At 38.8% G+C, this 17,307-nt stretch overlaps 1 protein-coding gene across 4 annotated transcripts in view; it reads left to right on the top strand.

Annotated features, from left to right (window-relative positions):
- The window catches only part of LOC101852369 (dedicator of cytokinesis protein 7), a 72,363-nt gene that overhangs the window by 12,025 nt on the left and 43,031 nt on the right, over window positions 1-17,307 (top strand). For 3 of the 4 annotated variants that reach the window (XM_035969208.1, XM_035969205.1, XM_005089534.3), the window contains exons 12-21: window positions 2,225-2,239; window positions 6,560-6,765; window positions 7,519-7,612; window positions 8,868-9,030; window positions 12,073-12,190; window positions 12,946-13,016; window positions 14,454-14,598; window positions 15,457-15,558; window positions 16,143-16,229; window positions 16,864-17,080. In XM_035969208.1, the coding sequence (XP_035825101.1) occupies window positions 2,225-2,239; window positions 6,560-6,765; window positions 7,519-7,612; window positions 8,868-9,030; window positions 12,073-12,190; window positions 12,946-13,016; window positions 14,454-14,598; window positions 15,457-15,558; window positions 16,143-16,229; window positions 16,864-17,080 (1,218 nt within the window). The remainder of the gene's footprint in view (window positions 1-2,224; window positions 2,240-6,559; window positions 6,766-7,518; window positions 7,613-8,867; window positions 9,031-12,072; window positions 12,191-12,945; window positions 13,017-14,453; window positions 14,599-15,456; window positions 15,559-16,142; window positions 16,230-16,863; window positions 17,081-17,307) is intronic. The other variant, XM_005089535.3, reaches the window with a different exon arrangement.

Below are 17,307 nucleotides of genomic sequence, written 5' to 3'. Positions count from 1 at the left end.
ACAGCGTAGAAATAAAATAAGCTAAAATGGTTCTGCAGAGCTTATTCTCATGCAATACTAAATAATTGTCATTATTTACTTTTTTCCCATCAAGAACACATTTGCTGAAAACACCTTTTCAAATTCGCTATAAAGAACTCAGGTTAAGGTGAAAGAAGGTGGAGAGCCATCTGAACAAGCTATCTACAGCGGCAACTGCCTTTTAGTCTTTGTATTTGTTGTTTTGAAACGACAGACAATTAATGGTCTGAGAAAATACGGGCCTATCAGTACCGGTATCCCATTGATTTCTGTCCTCAAGGGTCAAGGACATTCTATAGCTTTTATGCATGGCTAATCCTGTAATCTGCATGAAAGTCGCAGCAATCCAGAATCATTTTGTGTGTAGGAAAGTGATGTTTTTGGTCTGTGGAATAAAAACGAAAATAGAATATTATTATGTTGGAATCAGGATGTTGTTAGGAGCAGATTTCACTGCTTGAACATATGAACAGGTTTAGCTGAACTTCAGGAGTGGGCAATGATCTGTAAGGAGAAAATAAGTGTTTCTGTGCTTATTTACTATGAAAAAAGTTGTGTTTTAATGCATGGCTTTGATTGCCCTTCCTAAGTGAACCTCAGCCATAATGTCTCACTGTGCCTTCAGAGTATCATCATTAATCAAGCCTTACTAATTATGTGACAAAAAATTGCTTTGAACTATTGCCACAATCTTTCAACCAATCCATGTTGACCGTGCACCAGACAGAGCATTAGGAATTCTGAAACGAATTACTTACCCTTGGTTGGCTTCTTTTTTAAAAATAATTCCGTCCGTTGCCCTTGACCTTTTAGAATTACGTGACAATGGTTGTTGGGACATGAAGTTGGTCTGGTTGTTTCTCACTTTTAGACAGCATTCCTTTGTTGATAAGAGTTGGGCTGTGGGATCACTCAAAGCAAAAGGATATTCTCTTGTATAATTTAGGGGTTTTGGTGCACCTTTCTACCCATTTTTAATTTGAAGCTTGGGTTAACTTGTCTTGCTCAAAGGCACACCCTAGTGATCTCAAATCTAAAAGCTGTGTCACTGACCGTGCGAAACTTTGTCAGAGAGTCCAGGTTAACTGACCTCTTGAACTAAGGATACCCAAAGAAGAAGAAATCCATTCACAGTAAAGATTTTGTTTCTTCATTCTCTCATGAAGGTAACCATTATTTTCAAATAAGTAGAAATAGCACTCTTATGAGAAAGATGTTTTTGAAAACAATGCATTGATTCAGCTTTGACCATTACTATTTTGGTACATGTGGTTGAGGTTTGTTTCTTTGACTACAGATGCTTATTTGTTCTCAAAATGTATTTGTTCCTTTATTACCACAGTGGATTTGATAAAGTTTGGCTCACTGAGTAAATATCAAATGGGCAACTTGCAGCACTTGTATACATATATAGCAAAAGCTTGCGAAACACAATTCAATATTCACCATCATGCTGGGTTTGTGGTGACAGGCTTATGGAGAAATGTAATTCGCATCATGTATTGATAGGAGATTACCATTATTAGGCAGCTTTGCAATATTCTTATAAAATAAGTTTGAATCACATAGATTATTTCTCTTTGCTGAATTCAAGGCTTCTCCCTATGTGTTACGGGACAAAGGTCCTACCTCCCTGATTTTTCTGAAAGGCATGGGATCAGTTATGATGAACATTTTTCACAAAGAGTATCAAATAGTTGACATTTTTCTTTGGTTTCGTACGGTAGCTTTCAGTAAAAAGAATTCTTTTCTTTGAGTCTATAGAGGTATTTTAAATCGGGTTGCTTTTCTTTTAATTGTAAAGAAGTAGGCCTATGGAAGGATGGCGTGTAACTAGGCTGTGGGAGGCTTCTAGATATCATTCTCCACTGGATATTTTTTATCATTAATTTTGTTTCTTATTGTGAATTTTGAAAATAGGATATGGGCTGCTTCTTGACAAAGATATCAACACATAGTTTTGGTTGCTATCCCGAGCATTTAAGAAATCTTGTCTCCATGTAGATGGCACCCAAACTGTTGTTGTTTAGTTCAGCACATCTCCCCATCCCCTGACCCTCCAATCCGCCCCACCACCCATCGTATCTCTTGGTTGAGGTAGGCACACATTGCGAGAAGCCTGGTGACGTAGTGTAGTCAGATAGCCTCTGCCTGTCTCTATCATCTCATTGTGCGTGTGTATGTCTATGTCATCACCCGCTAGATGTCGGTCAGCCGGGTAAGTAGCTTCCCTTCTCATCATGTGTTTCTGACCAGTCTTTTTTCATAATGTCTCAACTCACATTTTTATACCCTCCCATCTAGCTACCTCCATATGATACATTCTCCTCAGTAGAGGCTTTCTTCATTTGTATAATATTACTGCATAGTATTTTAGAGCCACATTTGTTGCAAGAATTTTATTCCAAAATGTTTTTTAAATTCTTTTTCTCTGTTTTAAAACAAAAATAGTATATTTCTTATGTTTTTAGTACATCTGTATGTTTGCTTTTTTATTTGTAGCAATGAACTTAAGTTGAAAGCTCCTGTTCTAGTAGTGAGTTGTTAGATTTGAGAGATGAAGCCAAATGTTGCATGTGACTTTACAGTCTTTTTATTTTTTGGTTGGTATGGAAGTAGATTCATGGGAGAGAAAAGTTGAAGTTGTGTCGGGGGTCGGGATGGTAGAGACAGATTCTACTAAAAAGTCCAGTGAAAAGCATTTATCCTCGTACATGTGTGAGGTTGATTATGCACCAAAGGTTTAAGGTTTATACCAGCTCTCAGAGGTATCTTGCTCTGGCGCACCCGTGTGTCCCCCCCCCCCCCCCCATCCATTTTTTTTTTACTTTGCTGTGTTTCTTTAATTAGGGAGTAACATTAAGGTATCATCAGGCAGAAACACTAAAAAGTTCAATATTTTCTGAGTTCACTTTAGACTTTGGGATGATGCTGGACAAAGGGCTTGTATTTGTGTTGAGTGTGTTCTTTCCTACTGACTGTATGGCATGGATTGAATGGTGTGTTCTGTGTAATCAGTTTGTGTGGAATATTATTATTTGCTAGATGTTTTTTTACTTTATTTTCACTTGTGTGTGGTCAGGGCATGTGTTTACATGTGTGTGTGTGTGTGTGGGTGGGTGGGGGCGCACGTGTTTGTGTGTGTGTGCACGTGTGGGTGAGCACGCATGTGTGTGTGGATGTCTGTGTGTTTGGATGTGTGGATGTCTTTGTGTGTTTGCATGTGGGTGTGTCGCTGTGAGGTACTCACTATTCTACTTGTCGTAATGGTATACAGCTAGAGAGTGAAGGGAGAGAGAGAGTACTAGCTGGTGTACGTACATGAATCGCTGCAGGAATCAGGAAAGACTCGGATTGTATTTTGCCTGACTATCCAGTTTTGTTTGTTTTATCTTATGAATTTATGTGGGGAAAAAAAGGAACTGCATGAATTAGAAATCCCTATAGTTTACTTTAAAAATCCGATACTGGAGACATATATATGAGAGAGTGGGTGGTTTGAGGGCTCTCTTGTGATGCCTTTAGCTTTCATCAGTGTTGCTGTTGTCCATATCAGTTCCTGGCAAGGTCTTGTAGTTGAATGTCAATAGCAACAGCATATTTAATTTTTGGTGAGTGGAATGTGATCTAAGCATGTTTACTATTGTCCTTATCTGTTCCTGGCAAGGTTTGGTTAGCGGGTGGTTGGCGGGTGCTCTGGTGTGGTCTGCTTCTTCTTTCCTATCAAACATCTATCGTCCTTATCTCCCGTTCTTCTTTTTTATGTTTGTTACTCTCTTGTAACACCTCTAATCTTCTGGCGCTCATATGACCTTATGCAGTTGCGAGTGCGTAAAACCTCTACTAAAACAAACAAACAAGGTTTGGTTGTTGAATATCAGTAACAACAACATATTTGATTTAACGTGCTGAGTGAAACTTGATCTGGGTATGTCGGGAACAAAAGATTAAAAATTGTGACAAAGGCTATGCGTAGAGACAGTGAGAAAGATTAAAAAATTGTGACAAAGGCTATGCGTAGAGACAGTGAGGTTTGGCATGTTTCTTTATGTACTGTTTTTGCAAAAGACGTGAATGGGGTGTGTGTTGTGTGTGAAAGGCTGCTTGACGTGTGATCAGAATACACGAGTGCTGTGTGGTGTTGACCATACTTGCGAGAGCTTACTCTGCCGTCGTTTCACTGTGTGGTTTGATGACTTTTGCTTCTGGCTTGTAGTGATAGAGCCATATATATATATATATATATATAAATCTTTTGTTTTTTGAGTTGGAAGTGTGTTTGTTTGTGTGTGTATGCATACATGTGTGTATGAGACACACACTCCTATGCTCACTCATTCATGCATGTACTGGAGAATGGAAAGGTGTGAATGAGATAGAGAGAGAATATGAGAGAGAGAGATAGAGATAGAGAGAGAGAGACATACACACATGGAGACACACACACTCAAACTCCCAGAGGGAGAGAGACCGAGAGAGAGAGAGAGGGGGAGAGAGAGAGAGAGAGAGAGAGAGAGAGAGAATATGAGAGAGAGAGAGAATATGAGAGAGAGAGAGACTCTCTCAAACACAAAGAGAGAGAGAGAGAATATGAGAGAGAGAGAGACTCTCTCAAACACAAAGAGAGAGAGAGAGAGAGAGAGAGAGAGAGAGACATGCACACATGGAGACACACACACTCCAACACAGAGGGAGAGAGACAGAGAGAGAGAGGGGGAGGGGGAGAGAGAGAAAGAGAGAATATGAGAGAGAGAGAATATGAGAGAGAGACTCAGAGAGAGAGAGAGAGAGACACTCTCAAACACAGAGAGAGAGAGAGTATGAGAGAGAGAGAGAGAGACACTCTCAAACACGGAGAGAGAGAGAGACTCAGAGAGAGAGAGAGACTCTCAAACACAGAGAGAGAGAGAGTATGAGAGAGAGAGAGAGACACTCTCAAACACGGAGAGAGAGAGAGACTCAGAGAGAGAGAGAGAGAGACTCAGAGAGAGAGAGAGAGAGATGTTTAGCTGCTAGCTTTCATTGAAAAAGAGAAAACATATATTTTTTGTTTGAATTTTATATCTTTTTTCTGACTACTTTCTTAAGGGACGGTTACTAAATCTGTGTAAATGCCGACACTAACATGCACATTGTTCAAAAACAGGCTTTCACCGGATTATACTCATATTTATACCATTTATACCAGTTGGCATCTTTTCTTACCGGTTTTTGCTCTTTTCGGTATCTAATCCCTTTGGGTACTGTAGAACAGTGTTATCATTCATTTAGTAATTGTGGATGAGGGAAGGATGTATCTCTGTGTATATCCATATATGTATGCTGGTGATGCATGTTTTTTTTTGTCATGACTTTTTCAATTAAAGTTATTGTTTTTTCTTTAGAATGGGATGATTGTTGTTAATGAAATGTTAAAACCTATTTTTTTTGTTTTGTCAATGACATTTTGGTTAGTAAAGATTAAAAACAAAAGAGTTGCACAATTTCTTATGCTGTAAGATATACGGATACTGAACAGGGCAATTTTGTATATTTTATTCTTGGGCACTGTGTATAAGCATCAGCAGTACACACAAAAAATGCTCATGATCAACTTTCATAAGGGTCTTTTCATAATTCTTTGGTGTTGAGACAAATATTTAAGGTTTTAAAAAAAATTTGATTTAGTGTCTGATTACTTATGCTTTCCACTGCTGTTGTCGAATTATTCTTAATGAAGTTTGTATGTTGAGATTATAACAGATAGTAAAAATGAAATTAAGGAGAGCTCTCAATTGGAGTACAGAGGGTATAGTAACAGAGGACATTAAGTTTTGAGCTGGAAGTGTGGCATTATCCAGCTTTCATGGAGATTTTCAAGTTGAAGACCTAAAAAGGTCTGGTTACCATCGAATATATTCATGTTCAGATGTATAAGTGACAAATAATAGTGTATTCTTTGCTTTATAGAATAGTCGATGGCTTCTGTCTGTCCGACTCAGAGAGAGAGTGAAAATGAGTTTTGCATAAAGCTCTCACCATTTTCAACAAGTTTATTGGAAGCTCTTATTGTTTGAGCATTTCTGTAGTTGTAGTGTTTTGCACTTTTCTCATCATTTGAGAGTTGAGGAATGATATGAAGGGATGTATGTCTTGATTAGTGAGTCCTTTATTGTGTTCTTTATGGAAAGAGATTATTGGACTGATATTTTTATTAATGAGTGAATAATGAAATGGATTGGATTATTACCTAATTGATTGGTCAATATATAAAATGATACTAGTGGTAGAAAGTGTGTGTGTGTGTATGTGGGGGGGGGGGGGGTATTATTTTTATCGCCCAGGTTATGGACCAAAATACTCACTTTGACTGTATAAATGCAGTGTACCCGCTGCTCACACACACAAAAAAGACTTTCTTTGTTTCTTTAGGTGACAGCCCGTTTCTCAGCTGATGATTTAACTTAAAAAAAATAAGTACTTACTTCATTTCATAGATAAGAATATTAGAGTTTTTTAATGCATTTTTTTTCTCTCTCATTTTGCCTTCCTTGTACAGATCGCAGGATGGGCTCCAGTGGCAGCCAGTACGAGAGTTTCCGCAAGCGCTCTAAGGATGACATGCTGGCAGGCCGGCGTGGGTCCATTGACCGAGGGCGCAGTGGGTATGAGAAGTTCCGTAGCAGGTCCCCAGAGAACTACAACAGTGCCAGCATGGACAATTTTCATCCTGTTACATTGACGGTCAAGAGCTTTTTTAAGCAGGTGATGCTCGTGGTTTATTACAACCTTTTTGTTGGTCTCAATTTAAAAACTGATTCGGCAATCATGGTCATTTTGAAGATTACTGAAGAGGGTGTATAGTTGATGAGTCATGTACAAGTAGAACTGGATATGAAGAAAATAAATTAATAGATCATGTAAAAGAATTGGGTAATCCAGGTTTTAGTTTGAAACATTTTTCTGTAAATGATTTTGTATTCAACTGATAGATGAGGGTAGAGTTCGAACTGATGAAAAGTTTTAAAATTTAGAAACATTTTTTTTTTATATTGCCCATTTTCTTGTCAATGTGCTGGATTCATCACCAGCTTACTTTGTGTTGAAATAAATTAAATCCAGTTTTTCAAAGAAAATCGACTCTGTTCTAATTTTATGGAGTCTGCCGTGTGCAATGGCCAATTTCCGTACTAAATGCGGAGTTAACAACTGACAGATTCCTGGTAAACTAGGGACATAATCAGTCGAGATTAACTCAAGCGTAGCATTTTTCTCTACCCCGGCTTTTGTGGTGTAAGGGGGAAGCTCTTCACTTTTGAGTGTAAATGGCGTGAGTTTGATTCCCAATTAGGGAGGTTCTTTTTTAAAATTGAGAATCTCCCGTTTGTCTTCTGGGATGCTCTATTCATCAGCCTATGTTGACCCTGACTGGTTGGGATAAAGAATCTGGCCTCCTAATTGATTTAGATTATGTCTATGAGGGCATATAAGACAAGACATTCGCAATATCTATTACAGGAGGGTGTCAAGCTCAGTGATGAGGACCTGTACAAGTTTCTGGCAGATCTGAAGCGGCCGACGTCTGTACTCAAGAAAGTCAAGTGTATACCTGGTGAGAGACTAAACATTCATCAGCAGCAAAATGTCACTGCATTTCCATTTTTTCTAGGATTTGATTTTTTTCAATGATAGAAGTGCAAAATGTTCTTGAAATAATGTATTACTTCTGAAAGGAAATTTAGCACTCCTTTTTATGCCTGTGTTGTCAACACATCTATTTATTTTACTCTTTGGAGGGTCCCAGGAGATTTTACTACTTCTGTTTGATACACCCCTAGTCTTCAAGCAGGTACTGAATTTCATGCATTGGGTTAGAAATGGCCAAGACTGAGATTTAGAAACCCAATTGTAATATTTCTGACTCACAGAGCATATGGCTGAACATTATGTGTAAATACAATGAGGCCCAAGATAAAAAAGAAATGTCCTTTAAATCTTTAGTCCCTTTATAGGATGTCAGTAAAGAAACAGAAATCAGAGAGTTTACGACTGATACATCAATATGGCATGCTGTACAGTGTTCTTTGTTGGTAGTCAAATTTATCCGGTGGTATTTGTGGTAGTTTAGAAATATTTTTTGTGAATAGAAATTATGGATAATTTACTGGCTCAGCAGTAGGCTGTAGTTGTGATTGTCAAAGATAACTGTTGTGCTGATAATGTGAAAGGAATCTTATTTGAATGGAGTAATTTTATTTTTTATTTTAGTAGCGCCTACGAAAAAGTCTGTCACGTTTCATCTGTTAGTTCAAACTGTAAGAGGGTAGATTTATTACACACTCATTTTTCTCTTCCTTATTAGATGATAATTACATAATACTGATAGTAATAGTAATAATAGTGATAGTAACAATGATAATAGTAATGTTGATGATAATAATAATGATGATAATAATATTAATAATGAGGATGATGATAATAATTATTGATTTATTTGCTTTTAGGATGCTTGGATGTCCTCACGAGATATGCAGCTGTATTCTGTTAACTAATTAACCATGTAAAGAATTATTTTCATGTTTTCAAGTCTCATACTTGACCACTCCGGATTCTGAACTTCATTGTTATGTTTATGCGTGATGCTGACTTTTCATTCAACTGACCACTTGCGTTGGTGGTTGGCAGGTGCTCTGTTGTGGCTTGCTTCTTTTGTCCCACAAACGTTTATGTTCCTTATCTCTCCTCTTTCTTTTTTGTGTTTGTTACATTCTTGTAACACCTCTAGTCTTTGGCACTTATATGACCTAAGTGTTGCAAGTGCCGTGAAACTCTTACTAAAACAAGACATGACCGCTTACACTCCTCAGTGATGCTCAAACTGGACATCTCTCCTTGTCCGGAGGAGCCGAAATTCACTCTGACCCCTGAACTGCTGCGAGTTGAACCGTACCCAGATGATTCAGGCCGACCGACCAAAGAAGTACTAGAGTTCCCGTCTAGAGAAGTCTTTGTTCCGTATACTATATACAGGTACAATTTATGGGAAGAAAAAAATTAGCATACAACTTGTGTCTCAGATAACTCTGGGAAAATAGAAGGCAAAAGAAGTTGTGGTAGACCAAGAGCAATTTGCATTGAGAATCTGACCAGATAGATGGATGGCGGGGAAAGGCCAACTTATACAGTTTTTTAATAGAGCTTCCAAGGAAAGAAAGAAATGGCATGCCATGATAACCAGTGTCTGCTTCAGGTCTGACACTTCATAATGGTATAAATATTTTGTATGTTCTGTTATTTTCTGTGTAATAGTCGTTCAGTGTGTGTATGTATGTATCATAGAGAATTGTCATTGTGAATAAATTGAACTGTAAATTTCTTGTGTTGAGGCTATATACAACTTATATATTTTGTCATTTTGCATAATAGGGGGCACTTAGTATTTTTCTTATGTGGTGTGCTTTTCTTGAGAACAATGTTCTGGTCCAGTAAGTCTGACATAATTTGTTTCTCTCAATTATGAATGTTACGAAGACCAAGGGGACTAAAGAAGAACTGTGTATTATCGTTTGTGAGGCAGCGTGGTGGAATCAGGCTCTCGTCAATTTTTGGGCATGTAGAGTTATTGGTAACATCGTAAAGCTTGTTCACTTTTCTTTAATTGGATGAAAAAAATATACATTTATCTTGAATACAAGTGGAGATATTTGCGAAAGAAGGAGGTGGGGGTCACTTGTTTTCAGAGGTAAAATTAGTGAAAAAATGGCCGCCAAAGATTAGTTATTTCCTTGGCTTAAGAGTCCGTGGCAACTGAAAGTTTACATTTATTGTACCTTTAATCAGCGTTTTTCAGAAAAATCCACACAAAAATGAGCTCTTTAGTGGGCATGAAAGGTGTTGAGCCAAAAAAACGAAAATTTGACAAAAATTCACAAACCTGTTTTCTTCACTTTGATTATTTTGAGGAGAGCCTGATTCCACCACACTGCCTCACATGTAAGTGCTTTCCCACACTTTTTGCACTTTGTTTGATTTGTGGACTTGGGCTCTTAGCTCTGCAGTAGATTTCACATTTTGGACATCTTTCCTCCTGTTGTTCAGAAACTGAGTTTTCTGTAGTTTCTGTGTGTCAGTTTTGTCTTGTCCTTACACAGGGTTCCCGCGGCCTCCTTGAATTCAAGGAGTCCTTGAAAACTGCTTGAATTTGCATTCAAGGAAAAATCTCCTTGAAAACTCCTTAAATTTTGCCAGATCGGACAGGAACACGTGTACAGGGTGACTGCCAGGCTCCGGGAATCCCGGGGGCCCCTGGAATTACCCTCGAATTTGAAAAAAAAACCCCGCCGAGATCCGGAATGCAACGGTAATTTGAAGAAATCTGTAAATTGCCCCGTGAAAGACCCGAGGAAATACTTAAAAGTTATCGAATATTTGAAAATCAAATCCGATAACGTCTTTGAGTTCATTTTTGCCGGTCGCGATTGTGATATAATATTTATTCGGCCTTTCCCGGCCTGAGAGTACGTTACACGCGCACATGCGGTAATGGCGGCAACAAGTGGAAGTATGTGCGATACCGGAGCTCGATCTGGAAAATCAAGATCTGCTTTCGCTTTCGTTACCACCCAGAAATTTGCCGGTAGGGCCTATAGTAGTCTGACAACGCCACATTTGTAACATGCAGGCTCTGCATTACAAACGCTGTGTCGCCATGAAAATAAATCGTTTGTCCTGTGCTGTCACCTGTGTGAAAAAAACAAAAGAAAAAGAAAGTTATACAAGCGTTTTGTCGGGCTCGCCATCGTGACCGGTCATTGAACCTGTGCGTTTTCGTCACATCGTGAGTATCGGCGATGGTTGAGGTCACCAAAGTTCATGCAAAGTTTGAGCGCTGCGAAGTATAGGACTCGAGAATGGGGGGATTATTGATTTTTTTTAAAAGACGCACGCCGGGGGGGGGGGGGGGGGTGTTGAAGGCAACGCCGGATAACAAAAAAACAACAACTGAACTTGGAAGTTGGTAGATCTCTAGATCTCTCTGCAAAGGGCGCGTTGGTGCACAGTCCTTGTGTGGAATCGGGATCCATCTTACTCCAACCGTCTAAGCCGTGTTCTTTTTACTAAAGGGTTCCGGTTTCATTGCGTAGGTGATAGTAAATTATATGCATTGTATATTTTAGCTTTCTGTTCAAGATTCGCAGATTTTCAGTGTCACTGCATCTTGCCCCCCGACAGTTCTTACACCTCTCGCTCTGAATAGGTCTACTTGAGCCATTCATGTTATTACTCTACTTTGAGCTGGAGTAATAATTTTTGTCTTTCACGTTTATTATATAAACCTTGACACCCCAACTGGTTCTTAACAGTGGATATTCTAGGCCTTTTCTCAGGCTCAAAGCAAGATTCATTTTTATATAGTTTATATATTATAAGCGAATAGGATGAGGGGAAAATATAAATAAGTTAGAACAGACTGAAAAACCTAAGTCACAGTATCCCAGTGCCACACTGACATCATGTTGTTGACTGGATTCAATGTACCTACATGCGTGTGTGTGTATATATTATATATAATGTATAAATGGAGCATGCACTGTCGTTGTTATGTAACATGCCCCTGGAGAATGGGTGAGACACCCCCCCCCCCCTTGAAAATTGAGAAGCCGGGTTGGCAGTCACCCTGGGAACAGTTTTTCTAGGAAAATCGAAACTATGAATATGATATGATTCCTTTCGGACAAGTGTGTTTTTAAAAAAATAGGCTTTCGTCATGAATTTCTTGACCAAATCTCCTTGAATTTTAACAATTTCTCCTTGATACCTCCTTGAAAACTCCTTGAATTTGATGGGAAGTTCATGGCAGGAACCCTGCTTACACCAAGTGGCCATTGCTGTGACCAAATGCTTCTCTTTACCCTAGCTACACTGGCACAATGTGGATGTTGTTATGGTAACTTCATGTAGACTTTTAGTCACGTAGACTATGAGTCCTACATGACTAAGTGAAACAATATTTGTATTGATCACTGCAATATCTCCTCTAACATGACACTTTATGACTTTATTTTTCTTCAGGAATCTTCTGTATGTCTATCCGAAGAGCTTGAATTTTGCAAATCGCCAAGGCTCAGCTCGTAACCTGGCTGTCAAAGTGCAGTTTCTCAGTGGAGAGGATGAAAACTTTGCCCTGCCTGTAAGTTCCTTCTCTGGAAAAGAGCTTGATTTTTAATGTTTTCATTTGGTTTTTGTCTGAAGTCTTCAATGTTAGATCCCATAATTTGATAACAATTGTTTGGGGGTTTTTTTCGGCTTAGAATGTATTGAAGTCTAGCCATCAAGCTGTAAATCATTAATTGTCACTTCAAAATGCTGGGATTCTGAAAACTCTGATGGCACCCCCCTGGGCAGTGCTACTGACTGAAGTGTCTTAAGGCCATTCCTAAAAGGGGGACATTAACCATGTTCTTATGCACAGTAGAATTGTAATTGTAAATGGGCTAATTCATCAATGTTATGCTCATAACTGTACCTGAACTGCAACAGGGAACTGCTGCTTTTTCTTTCGTAATCCTTACTATCCTCATTTTTCTTCTACTTCTTTTGTATGTTTGTCATACTCTTGTGACCCGCTATTTCTGGGGTGCCTTGATAGTCGAAGCAGACTTTGTGCTGCTAAAGCTAGAGAGGTGAGCAGAGTAAGCCTGATTCCCTGTAAGGACTTCTCTGTTGACATCCACCCCTTGGGGCTCATATAACCTTACGCAGTTGCGAGTGACGTAAAATCTCTACTAAAACTAAAACTGAAAAATAAGAAAGATGTGCATCAGAGAGACTATGGGACAGATTTATGATTCAATGAAAAGAAATGTGTATAAGATATTGAAGTCTGTGAAAATCAAAACTTTTTTGAGTTCTGTATCATAACTTCTCTTCCCGTGTGTTATTCAGATAATCTTTGGAAAGTCCAGCTGTCCTGAGTTTACAAAAGAGGCCCTTGCTGCAGTGACTTATCACAACAAGTAAGTGTTGACTAACTTCAGTCTTGTCTGCAGCTGGTTGGAGTGAATCACTTGTAGGTCCTAACTCTTTCTTCTCTTTAGTTGTCTCTATCGGTCTTATTCTCTCCTAGCACTAAATAACCTTTATTTTGTTAATGTGCTTGTCGTTACTTATAACTCAGACTGTGTATATATGTGAGGCAGCGTGGTGGAATCAGGCTCTCGTCAATTTTTGGGCATGTTGAGTTATTGGTATCATCGTAAAGTTTGTTCACTTGTGTTTATTTGGATGAAAAAAGTATCCATTTATCTTGAATACAAGTTGAGATATTTACGAAAGAAGGAGGTGGGGGTCACCTGTTTTCAGAAGTAAAATTAGTGAGAAAACAGCCACTAAAGGTTAGTTATTTCCTTAGCTTAAGAGTCCATGGTAACTAAAAATTTACATTTTCTGTGTCTTTAATCAGCATTTTTCAGAAAAATCCACACAGGAAAGAGTTCTTTAATGGACATGAAAGGTGTTGAGCCAAAAAACAAAAAATTAGTAAAAATTCATAAACCTGCGGAAAAATGTGGAAGACATACATGTACATTGTATATCAAAGCAAACTTGAGTGGATGATTGGTGGGTGTTTTCGTGGGTTTTGCTCCTTCTTTCTTATCAAACATCTGTCATCCTTGTCTCTCCCCCTTCTTTCTTACCAAACATCTGTCATCCTTGTCTCTCCTCCTTCTTTCTTACCAAACATCTGTCGTCCTTGTCTCTCCTCCTTCTTTCTTACCAAACATCTGTCATCCTTGTCTCTCCTCCTTCTCCTCTTTGTATGTTACTCTCTAGCAACTTCTCTAATCTTTGGCACTTATATGGCATGTTTCTGTTGCCAGTGCCATAACTGAAATTAAACTAAAACAGCAAATTTGAAAGTGAAAGGAACGTTATTTAGTTCTTGGATACTAGTTGCTGTTGCCAGCCGTGTAGAAAGGCTACTTGAGGACAGCTTTTCTTTGTCCTGTGGTTCGGTAGGCGAAGGCTCAAAACAAAAGATTTATGGAACGATGTTGATGTTTAAAAGAAAATTTCAATCTTTCATTTTGAACAAATTTGTGTTTTAACAAATTCTGTCTGTTATGTTGGGGTTTTTTTCTTTCTTTTTTTTTGGTCAAAGGTGAAGCTTGTATTGTTTGGCTGATTATGTGCACAAAACATTGTGCTCTGGCTCTATGTATTTTATGGAAACATTTTATCCACATGCAATAGAATGCTTGGGCTCTCAAAGCCAAGGGTAGGATGGAGGGAGAAAAAGACAAAGAGGGAGGGGGAGAAAGTAATAGTAGGAAGCAGAGAGAGACACAGAGAGAGAAAGAGAGAGGGAAAGGGAGAGCGAGAGACGAAGGGATGGAGATATATGTTTGGATCTGGGTTTTCTACTGCCTCATTTCTTGTGTGACTTTCTTCAGGTCTCCTGACTTCTACGAGGAGGTGAAGATCAAACTGCCAGCCCGGCTCAGTGACAGTCATCACCTGTTCTTTACCTTCTACCACATCAGTTGTCAGGTCAAAAAGAATGAACCCACTCCCACAGAGGTGCCTGTTGGATATACGGTCAGTGGCTAGTAGTAACAGTGTGTATGATCCAGTTGATGATAAATAGGTCTTCTTCTTCTTCTTCTTTTTCTTCTTTTTCCCCTTCTCCTTCTTCTTCTTCTTCTTCTTCTTCTTCTTCTTCTTCTTCTTCTTCTTCTTCTTCTTCTTCTTCTTCTTCTTCTTCTTCTTCTTCTTCTTCTTCTCCTTCTCCTTCTCCTCCTTCTCCTTCTCCTCCTTCTTCTTCTCCTCCTCCTCCTCCTCCTTTTCCTCCTTTTCCTCCTCCTCCTCCTCCCCCTCCTCCTCCCCCTCCTCCTCCTCAACAATCATGACTGGTAGGGATAAAGCAGCCTTTGTCCTGTATGATCTAACTGTAGTTGATGGAGGTGTAAAACGCCTACATTTTTATTTTTTCAAAGAAATTTATTTGATCAGATTATGTTCTGATGTGGCTATTATTTATGTACCAAGTTTCCAGTGAAATGTTGCCATTATCTTGTGCCATTTTGCCGTGAACTACACTGATTTATAAGATGTGACAGTATAGGTCAGGTTTTTAAAAAAGACATACTGTGGGATGAACTATTTCAGGGAATAAATTGGCTCATGAAAGCTTGTCTTACATTTAATTGTGAAACATTATTACATGTGTACTTTATGGTGGCTAAGATATTTCAGGGAATTAATTGGACCAAGAAAGCTTGTCTTAGATTTGATTGTGAAACATTACTACTTTACAGAAGCTGGAATATTTCAGGCAATGGATTGACTTAATAAACTATTTGAGGGATTGAACTGACTTTAAAAAATATTTGAGGGAATGAATTGGCTTATGAAAGCTTGTCTTAGATTTAATTGTGAAATGTTATTACTCGACAGTGGCTTCCTTTGTACCGAGACGGCCGGCTGGTTAGCGGAGAGTTTAACCTTCCAGTGTCTGTGGAGCGACCGTCCACAAACTACTCGCTGCACAACCCAGATGTAAGAATTACTGTTTCCTGAGAGCACACTTTGTTTGCTGTTGCCGTTTGTTCCTTTTTCGAAGATGGGCATCTTCGGGGACTTTTATCGAGTTCTTTTTTTTTTTTTCATTAAGACTGAAAAAAACTCAGATTAATAATGTATTTGTTTTACCCTAATTTAAGTTCAATTGTGTGGTATTTTGCTCCAGATATGAAAGCTATGGATTGTTTAATAAATATTCTTATTTTGAATGGTGTGTTTATCTCATCAACTACAGCTTTAAACTGAACTGTATATTTATGATAGAAAGATAGACTGACTGACAGATGAGTCAAAACAAAGGTGCCAAGATCAATAAAATGATGAGTAAAAAGATTTTTTACTTTTACTGAGTGTTTAGCAAAATGCTATGCTTGGTAGGGTTGTCAAATACAACAATCTTTTTTGGTAGTTTAAGGGTGCCTCTGGTATGTCTTACCTCAGTCAATTACATAACCTGTTGTATTGCTCCCCCCTCCCCCTCCCAAATCACCAAATGTCTGTTATTGTACTTTTGTTCTTCCTCTTACTGCAATGCTTTTTGTTGGGTTTGTTTTTTTCAGGTTCAGATCCCGACCATGAAGTGGGTAGACAACCACAAAGGTGTTTTCTCAGTGGCTCTAAAGGCAGAGTCTTCTGTGTTCCCACAGGTATGTCAGGCCGTCACTTTTCTTCTAGTCTGGGGAGTTTTGGAAGTCTGTTTAGTGTGTTAGTAGAGGTTTTACGGCACTCGCAACTGCATAAGGTCATATGAGCACCAGAAGATTAGAGCTGTTACAAGAGAGTAACAAACATAAAAAAGAAGAAGGAGAGAAAAGGACGATAGATGTTTGATAGGAAAGAAGAAGCAAACCACACCAGAGCACCCACCAACTACCCACTTGGAAGTCTAGATCATTCTGGGGTTTGTCGTTTTGTTTTTTAGTTTAGTGTGTGATTTATAATTGGAGATTGAAACTTTTTTTTGGTTTGATTTTTTATACAGTTGTGGATTTAAAAATTGTTTCTAATACTGCTCTTCAACTGAATCTTTGTGGAGAATTTTTGGATGTTTTGGCAAGGTACAGTGGATCCTGCTGTAACAACCATCTATACAAAACAACTGTACAAACGACCACTTCCCACTTCCCCCAGCGTTTTTACCATTTTGTAATGACACTGTCGAAGAAGACCACATGACTAAGATGACCACTTTTCTCCTCGACAGGTGGTAATTGTCTTGGACAGTTTCGACTACTTCTTCATCTACTCATGGTCTTGGGGTTTTTTTTTATTCCTCTTTAGGATGAGCACATTGACAGGTTCATGAATCTCTACACCTGGGTACAAGAGCAGAAAATTCCGTCTCGCATGAATGAGATGGCCTTTGAAAATGAACTTAAGCGCAGTATCATGGACATTGACAATGCGAAGGGAGAGAACCTGGTGCAGTTTCTGCCCTTGATCCTTGACAAGCTCATCGCATTGATGGTTCGGCCTCCCGTCATTGGGGGCAATGTGGGTATGTAGAATTCTATCCTTCACCAACTGCATGGCAGTGCAGTTTTATATTAATTACACTCAGAGGTCCACCATCCTGTCTTATATATTTATTACACTCGGAGGTCCACCGTCCTGTTTTATATTTATTACACTCAAGGGTCCACCGTTCAGTTTCATGTATTTATTATACTCAGAGGTCCACCATCCAGTTTTATATATAATTACCTTCAAAGTCCACTGTCCAGT

Source organism: Aplysia californica, unplaced genomic scaffold, assembly GCF_000002075.1.
Source record: "Aplysia californica isolate F4 #8 unplaced genomic scaffold, AplCal3.0 scaffold00006, whole genome shotgun sequence".
NCBI lineage: Eukaryota > Metazoa > Mollusca > Gastropoda > Aplysiida > Aplysiidae > Aplysia > Aplysia californica.
This window is presented reverse-complemented; position numbering and strand designations above follow the sequence as displayed.